A 17380-nucleotide genomic window follows, 5' to 3' on the forward strand; every position below is an offset into this window, starting at 1 on the left:
AACCACGGCTCACACAGGAACACCAACCATGGCTCACACAGGAACACCAAGCATGGCTCACACAGGAACACCAACCACGGCTCACACAGGAACACCAACCATGGCTCACACAGGAACACCAAGCATGGCTCACACAGGAACATCAACCACGGCTCACACAGGAACACCAACCATGGCTCACACAGGAACACCAACCACGGCTCACACAGGAACACCAACCATGGCTCACACAGGAACACCAACCGTGGCTCACACAGGAACACCAACAGCAGCTCACACAGGGAACACCAACCATGGCTCACACAGGAACACCAACCGTGGCTCACACAGGAACACCAACAGCAGCTCACACAGGAACACCAAGCATGGCTCACACAGGAACACCAACCATGGCTCACACAGGGAACACCAAGCATGGCTCACACAGGGAACACCAAGCATGGCTCACACAGGAACACCAACAGCAGCTCACACAGGGAACACCAACCATGGCTCACACAGGGAACACCAACCATGGCTCACACAGGAACACCAAGCATGGCTCACACAGGAACACCAACCACGGCTCACACAGGAACACCAAGCATGGCTCACACAGGGCCCTCAGGCCCCCAGCACCTGACAGGCAGGGCTGTGTTTCAGAGGAGCCTCCTGCACCTCAAATGCACACACTGAGCTCGTACTTGTGTTTAGGGCACTTAGGTGGGCTGGGGACAGAGGAGGATCATAAGCAAAATTCTTTATCCTTTTGAAACAGGAGAGGTAGAAGAAAACTACTCTGAGTTAAAATGGGAGAGGCTGAAGGGGAGTACCCTGACACACCACTTTCGCTGGTACAGGGAGCTGTGTTGCAGTTCCAGCTCTGTGATTAAGCAGCAGATTAATTTCTGCAGCACTAAGATTGTGTTCTCCGCCCAAGCAGCAGCCTCTGTCGGAGCCTCCCGCCCCTCGGGAGCTGCTGAAGTAGAATCTCCTTTACTCTGTGTGATGTTGTCACAAGGTGTGCCAGGACTTTGTCATGACAGTGTAAATATGTCACGTTATCATGGTACGTGATAAAGCTGAGTGGATGGTACAAAGAACTTCCATGGCCAATCCGTGAAATTGCTCAGCATTTCCTCAGAAGCACTAATCATCTGTGGGATCTAATGACTGAAAAACAAGATGGGACCCATAACGTTTGCTGGAGAGTTTGTAACAAGTCAGTCAGAACTGTAACCCCCGGCAAAGAAAGGGGACTGTTCTGGTATCAAAATGGGGTTCATTTAGATTCAGACAAACAAGAGCCCAAGTACCAGAGCAGTGCTTTCAAATCCACTCAGCTATCAGGCATAAATCACATAAATTATGGATACTCGCCAGCAGAGGCTCAGCAAACACATCTGGCTTTTGTGTGCGAAATCCAAAATACATTAAATATTTATATACTACACCTACAGAAAAAAACCATCTTTTGTGGTTCACAAGGTCATCTTTACAACTTAGAGAGAGCTGAATTTCTGCACCTTGCGGAAAGCGTTCCTCGTGTCCTTGTAGTCCCGGCTGAGGCTGTTGACGAGGTCCATCACAAAGCGCCAGCTCATGTAATTTTGAAGGTCTCTGTTTAACAAAAGGACACCAATAATAAGCTGGTAATGTTTTGAGGCTTTTAGAGTTGACTGGAAAGGAAATGCAGATGCCAGGAATACCTCAGACACCTACCTGGGGGAGTATTTACTGAGAATAGGCCTGAGCTTGACAAGGTAGTCGGGGTCGTAAACAATGACGTGTTCGGTGCTGGCCACGTTAATTTGCACAGTTGACATGATAGCATTTATGAATTCGGACCAGTTGAATGGCTGGAAAATTAATATGCATTATTACATGGTTCAGTCATAAACAAGCAGCATTTAGCTGCCTTTTCCAGTTTAAATATGTTTGCATGACACAAATACTCTGCCTTTAGTTTCCCTAATAGCTGCACTACTTGTGAATGGGGTCATCATCCTAATAATGGTCTGAGATCATTTATAGCTCTAAAGTGCTGTTAGAAAAGGGTGGAATTCAGCAGAAAGGGTCAAGACATTGCTTTGATTCCAAACTAACAAATTTTTTTTTGTTATTTTTTGAAGTTTTTGTTCTTCTTATTGCTTTGAAAAGTGTTGGTGATTTTTCCCAGTCTGTATTTTTGGAAAGTTTTATTGGAGGAGGTAACATCTTCCTTCAGGCAAACAAATGTAGCTGAGGAGAGCAGAAAAGCTTTCAGGAACTGTCACTGCAGGTCTGGGAGAGGAGCAGCAAACTTCAAGCTAATCTTGGGAATTATTGCTGTTGCATCCTTAGACCATTACAACCACCTTACCAACTCCCATCACGTGTCTTTTGAGCATTTTGGAATAAATTTAAATTACTGCTGTTCTGCAGCACTCCCCAGGAACTAATAATAACCAGGGCAATGCCATTCTGTGACAAAGTTGGTTTCTGACAAGGTGACTGTAATGGTAACCAACTGCACCTGTGGGAGAAGGTGAATTATGGAACCAATTAAGCCAGGCAGGAGGGAACTGTCAGAGAATTAAAGGTGAAGAATTCAAAGTCAATAAAATCGCAGCGATTATGAAAGTGTGGCAGGAATAACAGTGTTCCATAGCACCTTCCTGGCCTCAGAAGCCTGAATGAAAGCCATTTAGGATCAAATCTACCCCGTCTAGTAGGACAGGATGTTCCTGGGGAGAACACAACTATGCTAGCAAACCTTGAGCTGGTTTTTGGCCAGACCCTGGTGCCATGAACTAAAGGCTGCACTGCACAAACAGCACATGGCTGGGGGTGAGAGCAGAGGCAGGGCTGGCACATCCCAGAGGGCTGTCCTGCTTCTTGGCCCTGACTTCTGGGCTCCTTGGTGCTTGCTTTGGGAATTACAGAGGGAGTGTTGGAAAATCAGCACTGCCTGTTCTGCCTCTGCAGCTCTGGCTGAACAGAGAGGGGCTGGTGTTCCACTGCTGCATCCTTGAGCCAGCTGCTCCTGCAGGCTGGCCTGTGGTCCTGGGAACTATGGCAAGGGGATTTCCTGGTCCTCTGCAAAGGATGCAAGAGCATCCTGATGGGCAGCAAGGGTTATGTGTGTGCCACTTGGCAGGAATGCCCATCCTGAACCCATGAGGGGAACTCACAGAGCCCAGATGGGTCTGGCTTGGAAGGGACCTTGAAGGTCATCTAGTTCCAACCCCTGGAAGAGCAGGGACACCTTCCACTGGATCGTTTTTTCCCTTTGTCCTTTTCACTACTTTATGTTGAGGCAGAGGGCAAGATCTGTCAGCAGAGACAGTGAGTACAGAAGCACAGCCTTGTACATCCAGTTCATGACATCAGAAATTAAGACTGTGCACATCAGGGATCCTGTTCAATTGCAAATACATCTCAGCTTAGGAAAGAAATGTCTTTAACACAAAAAAATGTCAGGCTCTCCTGCTTAATCTCATCAGTGATAAATTAGGGGTTAAAATATCAGGTTATTGATCACTCACCTTATTATCGATTTCCAATGAGAAGTTGCTTTGGAGTTGTGCCAACGTCATTTTATTGTACAGCAAAAGTGGATCATTTCTGTCTTCAGGTTTTGTTGTTGCCTATCAAAGTTAATGATGAGACAATTACTGAGTGCACCAGGGAGTTAAATATGTGCCTCCAGAGCAGCAGATTTTACCAACTGAAGTGTTTTGAAAAATTGGTCATGCCAAGTCTCATTTTATCCCCATCCTTCTCTTCCACTTCCCCTTTCCTATTGTGCATTCATGGGGTTGTTCTGTGTTTTAACAGATTCCCAAGAGCACAATGCCAGCTCTCTTCAGTCACTCTCAGGCTGATGCTGAGTTTTGGATGGAGGGTTAAATCCCAAGGCAGAGGCAGCTTCCCCACCACCAGCTGGACTCTCTGTCAGAACAGCCACTGCAGAGACGTTGCAGGTGTGGGTTCCTTTCATACTGCTCTGTAAAATCTTTCTCCAGTAAGTCCATTATTGGATAATAATGTCCCACCTCTGACTGAGCCCAGGGCTGTGTTTCTCAGGAAAATGTGAAGAAAGTCAAAATCAGGTGGTTTTAGTTTATACAGATGGTTTTCCCAAACACCTGCCCTTACTATTAGTGTAACTTGAAAAATAGCTGAAGCTAGAAAATATGTATTTAACTTGTGTCACAGTCATCCTCAGCTTCAGGTCCTGCTGCAATAGTTAATAATCACAAGCTATGGTTTGCCCCTGAATGTCTGAATTTCCACTTGGTTTTCTCCATGCAAGTTCACATTCTCACTATTTCTCCTAAGTCAAATTCCTGATATTATTTTTCCTTTGTCCTTTCCTTTTAATGGAGAACAGTGTTTGATTAAAAATGCTCTTGGAACAATCAGCATTGTGGAGCAGCTTGTGCAGCACAAACATGACTTTGTGTTCAGGGCAGGCCAAGGGCTGGGAATCTGCTGCTCTGGGATCCAAACAGCCCACGGGGAAGCAGGACAAAGGGAGGAGAGGCCCCAAAGCATCTCCCAGAACTCACATTCCAAACCACATGAAACAGAGCCCAAGTCTCTCTCTCTCCTCTTGCAGGGCTTCTGTGAACAGATCAGGGTAAAACGCTGTCTCCTTGGAGAACAGCTAACTCAGACCCTTTCCTTGCTCCTTGCAGGACATGTCTGCACTGTGACGTGCTCCTCTCAGGGGTAACACTCATTCTTGGTCCCCAGGATAACACCAGCAAGTCCCTTAACAACAGCTTACAAAAAAGTCAGTGATGTAAAGATCCCATTAAAAAGGTTTCTCTTACGTTGGCAATCTCTTTCTCCAGGTCCATAACTCTGTTCATTTGCTGAGCAATCGCATCCTCATCGACAGAAATATTTCTCTCCTGTAGGATGAGTTTGGCCACAGAAATCATGAAATCCACATAGGCAGAACATGCCTGCAGGGCAAAAGAGGGACATTTTAAAGACAAAACTCTGCAGAGCAGAGCATACCTTGATTATAGTTAAGATTTTTTCTTCATTTTTGTGACCTACAGATCTTCATTCCTTACTTAAACAGTATAATTTTATTCTGAAATACTGTTAGAGCACAGCTAGGAATTAACTTTGAAAATCCCCTCATGGAAAACTGTTGTGTAATTGGAGCACTGTTCAAAGCTAAACATGCTCAATGGCTGCACTGTGTTTTCATTATTTCAGTTGAGACATTTGTATGTCCATATTTAAACCATCATCCATGTTTTTCTAGCTCCCTTTAATTACAACTTCCAAAAATACCACTTCCAAAGAGCAGTGTTCCCAGGAACAGAAAACCAGGGAATTAGCACTGTGGGAAAAGCACTCCCAGAGCAGTGAGCCTCCTCTAGTGCTTCTGGGAACAGTCAGAATCATGGTGCTGTATCCAAAGTTAGGTACACTATAGACAGGATAGTACATATTGAATTTAACAGCAAAGAATTCACCAAGGATTACAATGTAAATAGGGCAGTAAGTTATCTGAAATGTCCCACTGTCAGGTCACTACAGGTGTCATTACATTTTATACAACTCAGTATTATTCTAATTCCTCCTTGATAAACCACATTCACTTTCCTATCAACAGAAATGCTGTTTTCAATATTCTTTTTCAATGTAGATTTAAAAAAATACATAATACTAGATTAGCTATGAAATAATACATGCTTTATGCAATACAGTGTGATCCACAGAGCAGTGACTGGAGCCAGGATTAATGAGGTGTGCATGCCATCAGCTGTATTGGCAGCAATATTTTGGTACAGTGTGCTCCTCGGGCAGCAGGACACACCCTGTGATGAATGTCCCAGGTGCAGCCATCCCATAACTGCCCTCCTGGGCATCCCTCCCTCCCTGCAGCAGGGCCAGGCTGTCCCTGGCTGGGGGTGGGCACTGAGCCGCTCCGAAGGCACTGCCAGCACGGTGCCCAGAGCCAGGCCTGAGCTCTCAGGGCCTGGTAATGCCAGAGAAAAGCCCATGACACCCCAGAGCTCCACCAAGCACGGCACACAGTGCACAGCAAGCCTGGAAAAACCATCCTGAAACCCAGGCAGACACTGCCCCAAACCAGAAAATCAACAGAGCCTTTCAGGTACCACTCAGTGGACTTTGGTTTTGTCCTCAAGTGCAGCTCTTAGGTCAGGTGGCAAAGAGCTCGGTGAGCTGATTTCAGATGGCCTGAATAAAGCCTGGCAGGTGTTTCAGAGGCACTGGCAGTAACCCCTGTGTGAGCTGAGCTGTCCTGCATCTCACAAGAGTGGAGGATTCCTGTGGACAGGTCCCTCTTGTGTGTCTGGGGGGGAAGCCCTGAGGGAGGCAGAGGTCAAAGAGCAGGAGGCAGAGCTGGTGTTTGCTGTGAACAGTCCCAGAGTGCAGTGACACAGCAGGAACCAGAGCCAGGAACAGGGCACGGCAGGGACCGGCTCTCCCTTGGAGCAGTCACGGGAACGGGCAGGGTGTGGGAACCTGCCTGGCACTGGGAAAGCTGGGCTTTCATGATCCTCCTCTGCTGTGCAGCACCGCAGAGCTGGGACTCAGGTAGGGCAGAGATTAACCAGGAACTGGGGAACTGTGGAATTGTCTCCCAGTGCTGCAGGTGACGCAGGACAAGCAAGGAGCACAAGGAAGGAGCAGATGGTGCTCGGTGAGCCAGCTCCCAAAGGCCATCACATGTGTGATGATCATGGAGCTGAACAGTTCAGGTGGCAGTGACTGTCTTTTGTGACCATGTGAGCTGTAATTAAATGTAATCACTAGTAACTGGTGGCAGGTCAGCAAAACACAAACAACACCAAAATGGTTGGTACACTTTCTCATTGCTTCTGCATTTAATTACACAGAAGAAAAGTGAGTAATTAAAGGTGGCTGTGGGAGCAGTTTCAGCTCCATGACTTCAGCAAACACAGACACTGCAGCTCCCAAGGACTTAAAGCACATCCAAGATTAGCAACAGAGATACAGTGTCAGTGCTAACAGGTTAATGAGAGCATGTACCAGTAGTGAGTAAACAGCAATTAGGAGGCCATGGGAGGCTTCAGGTATCGAGAATTCCGATGGTATCGCATACTTTAGCTGCAGTTGATGTGGAGGACTGGGGTCTTTTCAGATCTTTCCTGCAGTAAAGTGTCTTTAGCTGGGACTGGTTCTGTTTCTCTCTCCAAGCCCGTTACTGTAACCTTGGCTAAATGCTCATCATTGTCACCTTCCCTTCCACTTTCCCCAGTTCTCCCAGGGATGTTTTCCAGGGGCAGCACTGGGATCTCTTTGAGGACAGACTGTTCTGTCCTGCACCCATGCCCACTCCTAGGATGTGTTTGCCTTGCAAATGCATCCTAAAACCTCTGAAATGTGCCCAGTGATGCAGCCCCACCTTACCTCTGTGTACGCCCCGGTGCACTCGTAGTAGTCCCGGGAAGGCAGGCCCAGCCCAGGCTGATCAATCTGAAAATGCAACCAAAAGTGGAAAAGGACTTCAGGACAAGGTGACAGAGCATTGTACTCTCTTTTGTGAATTACAGGTGCTAGGGCTTCACTCTCTCTCATCCTCACCTTTAATTTTTTTCACTCTCCCTATACTTTGTGCCTTTCTTTTCAGTCTTTTTCTCTGTTACATTGCAAGCTAATGGTAACCAGTGTGAACACAGGTGAAGTCCAGGTGACAAAACAGCCCCCAGAGAAGCCAGGCAGTTCCTGCCCCTCTGGAATTCATACATGTGAAGTGCTCATGGATCCATCTACCCACTGACAGGAGAGACTGGCCCTTTGCTGCTGTAACTTGTGTGTATATTTCACATATCTGTTATTCCCATCTCACTGCAAATAGCAGGGTGTGAGTGCACAGAACAAGGATTCAGCTTGGGCAACACACAGGGCACTGTGAAACAGAGAATTGAAGGTGAGACTCCATCAATTCTCAAATTCATCTACAGCATTCACTGATGTTACCATTTGTGTCTGCTGCACTTTTATGATCAGCAAGGCCCTGGCCCCAGGGAGACTTACATGGATGATGTGTGCTGTGGAATTCTTATCGTCTGTGCCCACAAAGAAATTAATAAGGACCTTTTTCCCGAATCTGGAGTTGAGCTGTGCAATAGCTGCCTCAGGTGTCCAAGCAGCTCCTAAGCAAATGGAAGGTGTATTCAGTCTTGATTTCTGGCAAGCAGTAAAAACCACAGTAATTCAGATATTTTAACTAAAAGGAAATAAGCATAGGTTGTCTTACCATAGGAAGTGTCCCAGTCAGTTGATGCTACAGGCCAGTCAGACACATTTGGCAATAAACTGATTAAAGGCCTTCCACCTCTGCTATCAATGGCAGCTTTTGGAAAGAACAAAATGGGTTACCGTGACATTTTAAACCCCACAAATGTTCTATATTGTAATGAGTTGGGAACAATGAAGTGGGAACTCTGTTTCCCCCATCACCACTGCAGCAGTTTGCTCTGATGGATGACTGTGCTTTAACATTTAATGTGAAAACGTTCCAGTCATGATGCAAACAGCCAGTGCACATCCTTGCAACCACCACATTAAAGAACTACTGTCTTTTCTCTCTGTAGAGAGTTTAAAATAATAGCATTGAGAGGTATTAATAACATTATAAAAGCTATAAATATGTGATTTAGGAAGCCCTGCAAACTGCTTTATTGCTCTTTCTTCCAGTGGCAGAGCCCAGCCCAGACTCTTGAATTAAATGATCTCCCTGTCTTCCTACAGCCTGGTAATGCCAGGGAGCTTTCACCTCATCCCTGCTAATCTCTACAAACCAGCTCATATTGAACTGAAAGGATTTGAGTTCAAATATCTGCAGCAAACGAGTAACTGAAGAGTAATGTCATCTCACCTAAGATACCATAGGTAGTAAAGCAGGAGATAGATACAGTACTAACTTCACAATTAACATTCCTGTTTGACTCTTGGGAGTCTTCACAAAGAACTTGTGACAGATTCTGCACAGGGTGGGGTACAGGCAGAGCTGTGTGATGGGGTGGGGTTCTTTGGGTGATGTGGAATTCAGTAACTCAAGAGACACTTACTTTCATTTATGCAGGACCTGTACAGAGTTTTTGCCTTCTGCACTGCAGGGATGTCCTTGGTGCTGGGGGTGTCGAGGACATCTGAAACACAGAAAATGCACCCTGATGGCTGAGCTGGGCTGGGAGGTGCTGAGGGAACTGAGAGCTTACAGCCCTGAGGGGATGAGAAATGCTCTGTGTCCATCCTCTAATGCCAGGGGGGCTTTGCCTTTCAGGAGCTGAGGGGTTCAGTGCCTTGCAGTGACAGCAGGGTGTTAATAAGCCAAGCATAAGGGAGTCAGGAGATACTCTGTGGGTCACCCTTGGTGAAACACAAATGCTCTGACTTCCCAGGGACAGTTTTTAGGGGGCCAGGCTAATGTGTGAAGGCACAGCTGGCAAAACCAGGAGATAGGTGAAGTAAAAAAAAGGATATTCAATCTGGAGAGAGAGGTTTGGAGAGTGTTTCATGAGTATAAACTGACTTCTTTGACTGTTATTCTTGTCTGAAAAAGGGAACTGAGCACGATTTGACACTGTTGCATTTTGTGGAATCAGGAATGTTTGCAAATTTATGGTGTGACTAGCTGGGAAATGGCTTGCCTGTTCTTTGGGATTTCTGATGGAATACAGCTATGCAGGGCATGGGGCTGCCAGGGAGCAGCTTCCAGCATTCCAGCTGGCTTGGGCACAGGCAGACCTCCTCCTCCTTCACCTGCCTGGCTGCTGTGTGAGTGCATGAGGGTCAGGGTAGGCATTTCAGTGGTTATAATAAGCAGATACCAGAAAGGGCAGGTCTGGTCAGCTCTGCCCCAGAGCCAGACACAGCAGCATAACTCCCACAGCCTCCTCCAAGCAAACCGTTTGGGGCACCGAACGCAAAACCCCAAAACATCTGGCAGTATTTTCAGCTTTGCTGGAAAACCACAACTCCTTAGGACAACACGCGAGGCAAAGAAGAAACTTTACATAGCCCACAAACAAACCCCACTGACCTTTCAAAACCACCTCTAGTTCGTCTCTCAAAATGTCAAAGTTGCTGTAACGGGAGCTGGTCTCGGGGATGACGTTCCTGCGCAGCCACCCCCCGCAGGCGAACTGGTAGAAGTCCCCGCAGGGCTGGGCGCTGGGGTCCATGTTCTGCAGGATCCGGGCGGCTGCGGGACACGGACACGGAACGGTCAGGGGGGGCTCCAGCCCACCTGGCTGCTGGAGACCAGAGAACAAGGAATGGCTGTTCCTGGACTGACCACAGCCCCCACACTGTCAGTTGCCTGTGTTTACCGGCGGGTAAATGAGTCGATGGTGCTGCTCAGCTCTACACGAAATGTGAACCTTTCATGTTCTGACTTACCCTTCTTTGTATTGAAACGGGGTGAAAAGGGGCATTAAAGGCACAAGGCATGGCAGAGGGGAAGCTTCCACTGGAATTATTTAAGCAGGATGTAGGCTCAACTGAATCCAGGCTATTTCAGTAAAATATTGACTTTGGTAGACCTTTTAAGTTCTTGTCAGGAAGGTTTTTCCATTGATACTTTCCTGAAGCTACACTCACTTTTTTTACTCCACATTTTACTCTAGAACTGATAGTGCCTCTTGCTCTCCCTGTTGACCCTCTTGAAGTGCCTTGTCCAAGAAAACTGGTCACTGACCGATCGTGACACTGCATTCTCCAGTGAAACCCAGTTCCTTGATGGGAGCTTCCCATCAGCTCTCCATAAACCTTCTGGGCTTTTTGTCTTTCCTATTCCTCTTCCACCCAGCCTGCTGTCACTGGTTTACTCAGTTTCCTACCAGTACTGAAAACGTAGAGCCTTATCTCAATTACTTTTAATGATTAATTTTACTGTAGTACTCCAGTTGCCACTAAAGCAACAGTGCCAGTTGTTGCTTTAATAGCTTACAAATAAAGTAATATAAGCTGTCATAACAACCCGTGACCTGGGGAGGATACAGGAGCAACACAATGTGCTTACCTAGGTGAAACAGAGGAGAGATCAAAATCCCCTGTGCTCATCAGGCATTTCTGATGTCTGAGCTCAGGGAAATGTGTCAGCTTAGCCAAAAAGTGCTCAAATGGTATCTGGTATTCCATGGTATCTGCTGTGCCACACTGCGGTGGATCTCCCACAGCCATGGGTAACACCACCATGCACTTACTGAGATGGGACCCTGGCCATGACCAGCTGACTTCTCGTTACATTTTTATTGCTGGTCATTTATTGGAAGCTCTTCTCTCAAATGCTCTATCAATATCTTCATTATTTTCCAGTGGTTAAATGCTGTTAAAGCTTTTAACGAAGCAGAAGGGAGTAAAACTGTTCTGCTCAATTCATTTAGGCACTTCTTGCTAGCTCTTGATTTTACATTGTGCCTCATTTCTCCAGACTTTTACTGCTTATCCTATGGAGCTGGTTCATCATCTCGTAGTCCATCTGAACTCTCTTTTAGCAGACATGTATATTTAGCTGAAAAGGAGCATCCCCAGAGATGAAAAAATCCAGCAGATAACTAAATTGATCGTATTCCAAACCACAGCACAAGCTTCCATGGTGGGAGGAAAACACCTTGGAGGTGTCATGGAAAACCAGTGATGGCCACCTGGAATAACTGCTGTGTTTAGAGCGTGCTGGTGATGATATGCAGCTCCTGAGCTCATGGACTGCCCTGGGGCTTCACCAGGGGGGCCCTCCAGCAGGACTGAGGTGTGGGGACAGCTCCAGGGCTGCTCTGGCTACCGTCTGAAATGAAGGAAAGAGCCCAGGGCTGAACTTCCCTGTGCTGCAGAGGGGCCAGGGATGATGCAGAGAGGCTGTGTAAGCGTGACACGTCGCTCATGGCACGAGATAACGCGGAGCCATCGCGGTGCTCGTGATGCTGCTCGCGGGGCGTGACCAGGGCTGAGCAACAGCACCGTGTTTGCTTAGTGAGGTGAGAGTCCAGTGCTGGGAAATGAGCCATGGTAGGAGCTTCGGGTTTAGATCCCCTGGCAACCTCTCTGACGGGGCTGCAGCCTTTGTGAGCTCGGCAGCCGAGTTATTGCCCAGGGGTGGAGAGCTTTAGGCTGAAAGATGGCCCAGAGCAGCTGGGGCTGCCCCATCCCTGGGAGTGTCCAAGGCCAGGCCTGGAGCAACCTGGGCTGGTGGAAGGTGTCCCTGCCAACCTAAACCATTCTGTGGCTCTATCATTCTATGAACTAGAAGTAAATTAGGCAACCCCCCCCAAATAGCGTGAATTGATGTGGAGAAGAAAACAGGCAGAGAGAACTAGAGGTGAGGGGAGAGCACAGATAAAGCCCCTTCCCTCCTACGAGAGGATCCATCACATGGAATCTGCATTTCCCCCCTGCATTGTAGCAGTTCTCTAGCAGAGTGCAGACCAGCAGGTAAATGAAGACTTTTTATGCAGTTGTGGCTGAAGGATGAGGTTTAGCTTGTCAGACTATAACATTTGGAATTTTTTGGACATGAAGGATGAGTTGACAGTTCCACAGCAAAAGATTTTACTTTTGTAAAAGAACTACACTAGGAAAATCATGTGGGGTAGCAGATGCCATGCCTGCATGTGCCATAGTTGTCTGCAGAGAAATGGAACGTTCCACAGTAGCAATTTTGCTTAAAAAGACATAAATTAATTTAAAAGGTATATATTTTCATTCTTACCTGATTTTATACAGTCTGCTGTCTTGCAAACCCCATCTGAAAGAGAATACAATCATACTCTTAATTCCTTACTGAATGTCAATATAATAAAACCTACTGTAAATATTTTCATTGACAGTCAATTTAACTGCAGTGTACAGTAAGATAAATATGAATGGACACCTTACACTCAGTAAGGAAATATTTATAGGATCAGGCTCTAAAAATACCATCATCTTCATCCCTTTAGGGTCATTCAGTGCTAGTCACTCATCATGTGGAATTTTTGTGGTCATCAGAGGAAAATGTGCTATCAATCAATTGGAGGTGGGCAAAATGCTATTTTTACAACAGAAATTCAGAGAAAAATAGCACATGGCCTGGAGACAGTTGCAAAGTCAGTTTGAATGGAGCAATACCTTACAAGAGGATTTGGGGGGAATTCTATGAAAATTCTGAGACATTCACTCTGAAGTCCTCTAAACAAAGCACAAGGTTCAGGAACATGAAAATGTTTCCTTCTGAGTCTTTAGAAATAAAACTTCTTTTTTTCATTTCAGAATGACATTTTTCCATTCCATAATTGAACTAGACTTCAAAAAAAAAGTTTAAACAAAATTATTAAGTAATTCAAAATGAAACAAAACACTTAATTCCCTATATAAGGAAGCATTCTAGCTTGACCCCAAGTGGAAATTTTAGCTTCTCTGTATTGTCTTTTCCAAAGCTTGTCAGGGTATTTACCCCTGAATGGAAGTACTTTCCAGTGTTTTGCTCTGGCTGCTGAAGCACAAAACCTCTCAGGATCACTACACTCACTGAGAGTCCCTGCTGCAACAGCCTGCAAAAGGAAAAATAGGATTTTCATCCATTTCCAGGAGGATGAAGGAAGCCCTGGAGTTTGTTTTCTTCAGCAGTGCTGTAATTGGTAGGGGTTTGCTTACTGGAGCATTAATTACAAACAGAAGTATCCCCCAGAACGAGCAGATGGTTTGTGTTTACCACAACTTCGCACGAACAAACGAACTTACCGAGTCCTGGTTGGAGGGCAGCACTTTCAGGCTCTACCTTTCCAATAACAAACTAACCTGCTGTGCTGCTGCTGGCACAGCTCACCGAGGGGTGCCACGTACTCACCGTCGTAGGTGGCGTACAGGATGATCATGGTGACGGCCACGATGGCCAGCAGCACTGCCACCACGGCCAGCCCGATTTCCAGCCCACTCCATCGCAGCTTCTTCTTTGGTTTGGGAGTGTTCACCTCAGTTATATCCATCTGGCTTTCTGACTTGCCCATAACCCGGTCTGCAAAGGAAAAGGGAACGCTCGCTGAGCGCCTACTCTGAGCTGCAGGTCTGGAACCAGCTCCTCAACTACACAGCACCAAAGATCCTTCTGGGAGAGTTTTCAGACTCTTTGTAACACTGCTGGATTGTCAGTCATGAACTGTGCAATCCTGCCCTCCTGTCAGGCCCGTGCACAGCCCCCACGTACGTACCACGCAGCGCCTGTCATCGATGGAGAGCGGCACCGGGACGTTCCTGCCCCTGGAGGAGCTTCCTTCGCACCAGAGCGAAAAGAGAGGCCAGCAAACCAAAACCTATTTTGAAAACTTACCCGTGAGGCTTAATCTGGTGTGAAGGTACAGGAGTTCACAAGCAACTGAAAAGCAAGTCTCTCTGCTTGAATAAAAATTAACTTAATCTGCCAATTACTTATCTAATGCTAAAGGTCAAAATATGCCATTGTGCTTGGCTGTCATTTCTTAAAATATTATGTAAGCAGTTCTTGACTACAGCTTTACAGCTGGCTCTAAAAATAGAAAAAAAAATCAGGCTCTGCTGGGAGCCTGTCAAATTCACACTGAAGATAGTGAGTCTTCACAGCAATTTTTAAAGAACTGCAACCAGGCCTGTCTTTTGAGGTTAGAGCTCTGTGAAACAGGAGTCACGCAACGCTGGTGACAGTGGGAACGGCTCAGGCTCATGGGGGGAACTCAGGCAGTGCATTTTAAGGTTGTATTTCTGTTGCTCCTTAGAGGTAACTGGGCCACCTCTGCAGTGCTGCTGGTGGCTGGTCTGTGCTCTCCCTTCATCTGCTCCCACCTATCCAGGGCCAGACTTCCCTCCACCGACAGAGATTCCAATTCCTACACATACAGCAATGCATTCTCCGTATTTCACAATGGAAACTCAGCAGTTTTACTCCCAGCCTATCCTGGGGTTCTTTACATCCAAAACAGAGCACACACCCTTTCCATTCCCTGGGGTAGATAAGGAGAACACCTACATTCCCCAGACTCCACACAAAGATCAGCCTTTGTTACAGCCTTTCCCTTCTCAGTCTGCATCCATTCCAGTCCAGCGACTGAACTTCATTATTTTAAACTACTTTGCTGTAGTGCTGACTTCTGTTCATCTCTGTCCCCTCAAACTGCTGCAGTCTGTCCATCCCCAGTCTGTGCCTCTCCTCTGGACCCCCTGTTCCCCTGACACTGTTCCTCTAAATGAAAAAGAGAACATTTTACTTCCCTGTAAAGTGTCTCGTCTCCCCTTCTGTCACTACTCCTGGGACATCAGGATGCAGGTGACTGGCAGTGCCAGAATCGCAGCTCTTCCATGGCTCAGGAGTCTGGAATCCTGCAAGGTCTGCCCAGCCTGTGTCTTTCAACACCTACAGGGACCATTACAACTGCTTTCACGTGCCTCATGAGTTGCTGTTTTTCTCTGATGAGTAGGGTTTTCGGTCAAATGAGACCTTGGTTTATGAGGCACAGGACTGAAATCCCACAGAACCAGGGAAAGGAGTGAGAAATCTGCCCTGCATTTAACTGCAAGATAGAAGTTGATAAATAATAAAAAAGCAAATTAAGTATTATCCCCTTCTCACTTTCAGTCATATTAAGCAGCAGAAAAAGCTATTTACATGGTCTAAATACTGACCGGTCACCAGCATCCTCTGGCTACTTGGAGCCTCATTTAAGCGATGATGCTTATCTCCTGACTCTGGGGGTGACTTTGAGCACTGAAAGCACAGTTCAGTAGAGCAGCAGGAAACGCTGCACCTTTCATGTGTGAATAGGTACCTTGCAGTCAGCTAAGTTTTTCCAAGTGAGCTAATCCTTCTGTTCCTGCAGGACTCTTCCTCGTGTCTAAAGGCATCTGACTAATTTTTACTTGTAGTTATTTAAAGAGTTGATCCCATCTCATTAACGAACGCCAGGTAAAAGCTTCTTTATGTGCTAACTGCAAGCACAGCAAAAGTGTAGGAGTAGTTTAAGCAGATACAAGCCTTGGTATTGTGCTTCTCTTATACTTCTCTTAGTGCTTCTCTGATTCCCCTCTGCTCTGCCTACTAAAGCTGAGACACCGCGGACAGCTGACAATATTTTGATTGATCCTGATCTAGGAGGCACGGGGAGTTATTTAATGCATTATCTTTCGGTTTTGGGATGGGCACGTTGAAAATCGGCTTGTGGCTTACTTGGTTCGCAGCGTCGCTTCTACAGAAAACGCAGCACGTCACGAGAATACTTTTTGTTTTTATTCGCTAAGTTGTTGCCTGCCCCGTGCAGATAGATGGGCTACAGCGGGCACGGCGGGGCAGTGCCGGGGCAGCCCCTCGGGGGGATGCACCTCTCCCGGCACAGCCTCGGAGCCCGGCACAGCCCCGGCACAGCCCCGGAGCCCGCACAGCCCCGGCCCCGCGGGGAGGTGCGTGGGGCCGGGCCGGGCCGCCCAGGGCGGGGAGGGCTCTCGGTGCCGCCGCTGCTCCAGACCCCGCGTCCGGCTCGGGGAGCTCCGCGCTGGGGCTGCCGGCGTGGGGAGCCGCGCAGGGACCCACCCGTCCGTCCGTCCGTCCGTCCGTCCGTCCGTCCGCCCTGCAGCCCCGCTCCCGCAGCCCCGCTCCCGCAGCCCCGTGCCCGCACTCACCCGCTGCGCTCGCAGGGCTCCGGCCGCGGGGCCGCCACGCACATCCCCGGGCGGCGCCGGGCGGAGGCGGCGGGTCTGCGCCCGCGGGTCCCGGGGGAAGGCGGCGCGACTTTAGCTTTAGGCTCAGGCTCGGGCTTAGGCTCAGGCTTAGGCTAGCGGGGCTGTGCCGGGCGGGCCCCGGCGGCGCTCAGCGCCCGCGGGCAGCGGCGGGGCGCCCGCATGGCCGGGACATCCGCGCCCGCGATCAAAGGAGCCCTTGTCCGCCGGCCCAGCAGTTCTCCGGGTGACCTGAAGGCTTCTTCCTCTTCGCGATCATAGAAATGGGATGGGGCAGGAAACAAACAAACAACCCCCCGCCCCGCCGAGCCGCGCTCAGCACCTCGCCGAGCCGCCCCCGGGGCAGCGGCCGGGGCAGGGCGGGGGAGCGCGGGGTCCGAGCCCCCGGCGCGGCTGCACCTGCCCGCCCGCCCCGCCTGCTCATCGCTCCCCTCCTACCCAGCGCTCCCCTCCTGCCCAGCGCTCCCCTCGCCGCCCGGGAGCCGCCAGAGGATGCACAGGGAGCGGCAGCGGCTGCGTGTCTGCACGGCTCGGTGCCTGCTTCCATGCACGCTCATCGCTTTGTCAAGTTAATGCAGTCACATACTGCTCTGCAGGATCTTATGTCCTCATTCACCGAGTGGTTTCTCCTCGGGAGGGAGACAGCTGTGACTTCTTGCACGGAGAAGAAGCTCTCAACTCTGCCCTAAGATTTCTCAACCATCCGAGTATCAGAAGATAC

The 17380-nt window shown here is 48.2% G+C and overlaps 1 protein-coding gene across 3 annotated transcripts in view; it reads right to left on the minus strand.

Moving 5' to 3' along the window:
* The window catches only part of MME (membrane metalloendopeptidase), a 29161-nt gene extending 12264 nt beyond the window's left edge, over positions 1 to 16897 (minus strand). The window contains exons 1-12 of one of the 3 annotated variants that reach the window (XM_050308748.1): positions 16603 to 16897; positions 13808 to 13975; positions 12692 to 12727; positions 10025 to 10186; positions 9051 to 9131; positions 8237 to 8332; positions 8014 to 8132; positions 7387 to 7452; positions 4800 to 4934; positions 3507 to 3608; positions 1702 to 1838; positions 1506 to 1599 (exon numbers count right to left, since the gene is read on the minus strand). In XM_050308748.1, coding sequence (XP_050164705.1) covers positions 1506 to 1599; positions 1702 to 1838; positions 3507 to 3608; positions 4800 to 4934; positions 7387 to 7452; positions 8014 to 8132; positions 8237 to 8332; positions 9051 to 9131; positions 10025 to 10186; positions 12692 to 12727; positions 13808 to 13967 — 1188 coding nt within the window. In that variant the 5' untranslated portion in view covers positions 13968 to 13975; positions 16603 to 16897. Of the gene's footprint in view, positions 1 to 1505; positions 1600 to 1701; positions 1839 to 3506; positions 3609 to 4799; positions 4935 to 7386; positions 7453 to 8013; positions 8133 to 8236; positions 8333 to 9050; positions 9132 to 10024; positions 10187 to 12691; positions 12728 to 13807; positions 13976 to 14168; positions 14339 to 16602 lie in introns of those variants that run through there. The other 2 variants (XM_050308749.1, XM_050308747.1) reach the window with 2 other exon arrangements.
* Between the last annotated feature and the right edge of the window lie 483 nt (positions 16898 to 17380).

Source organism: Myiozetetes cayanensis, unplaced genomic scaffold, assembly GCF_022539395.1.
Source record: "Myiozetetes cayanensis isolate MyiCay16 unplaced genomic scaffold, myiCay2020 scf13, whole genome shotgun sequence".
Taxonomy (NCBI): Eukaryota; Metazoa; Chordata; class Aves; order Passeriformes; family Tyrannidae; genus Myiozetetes; species Myiozetetes cayanensis.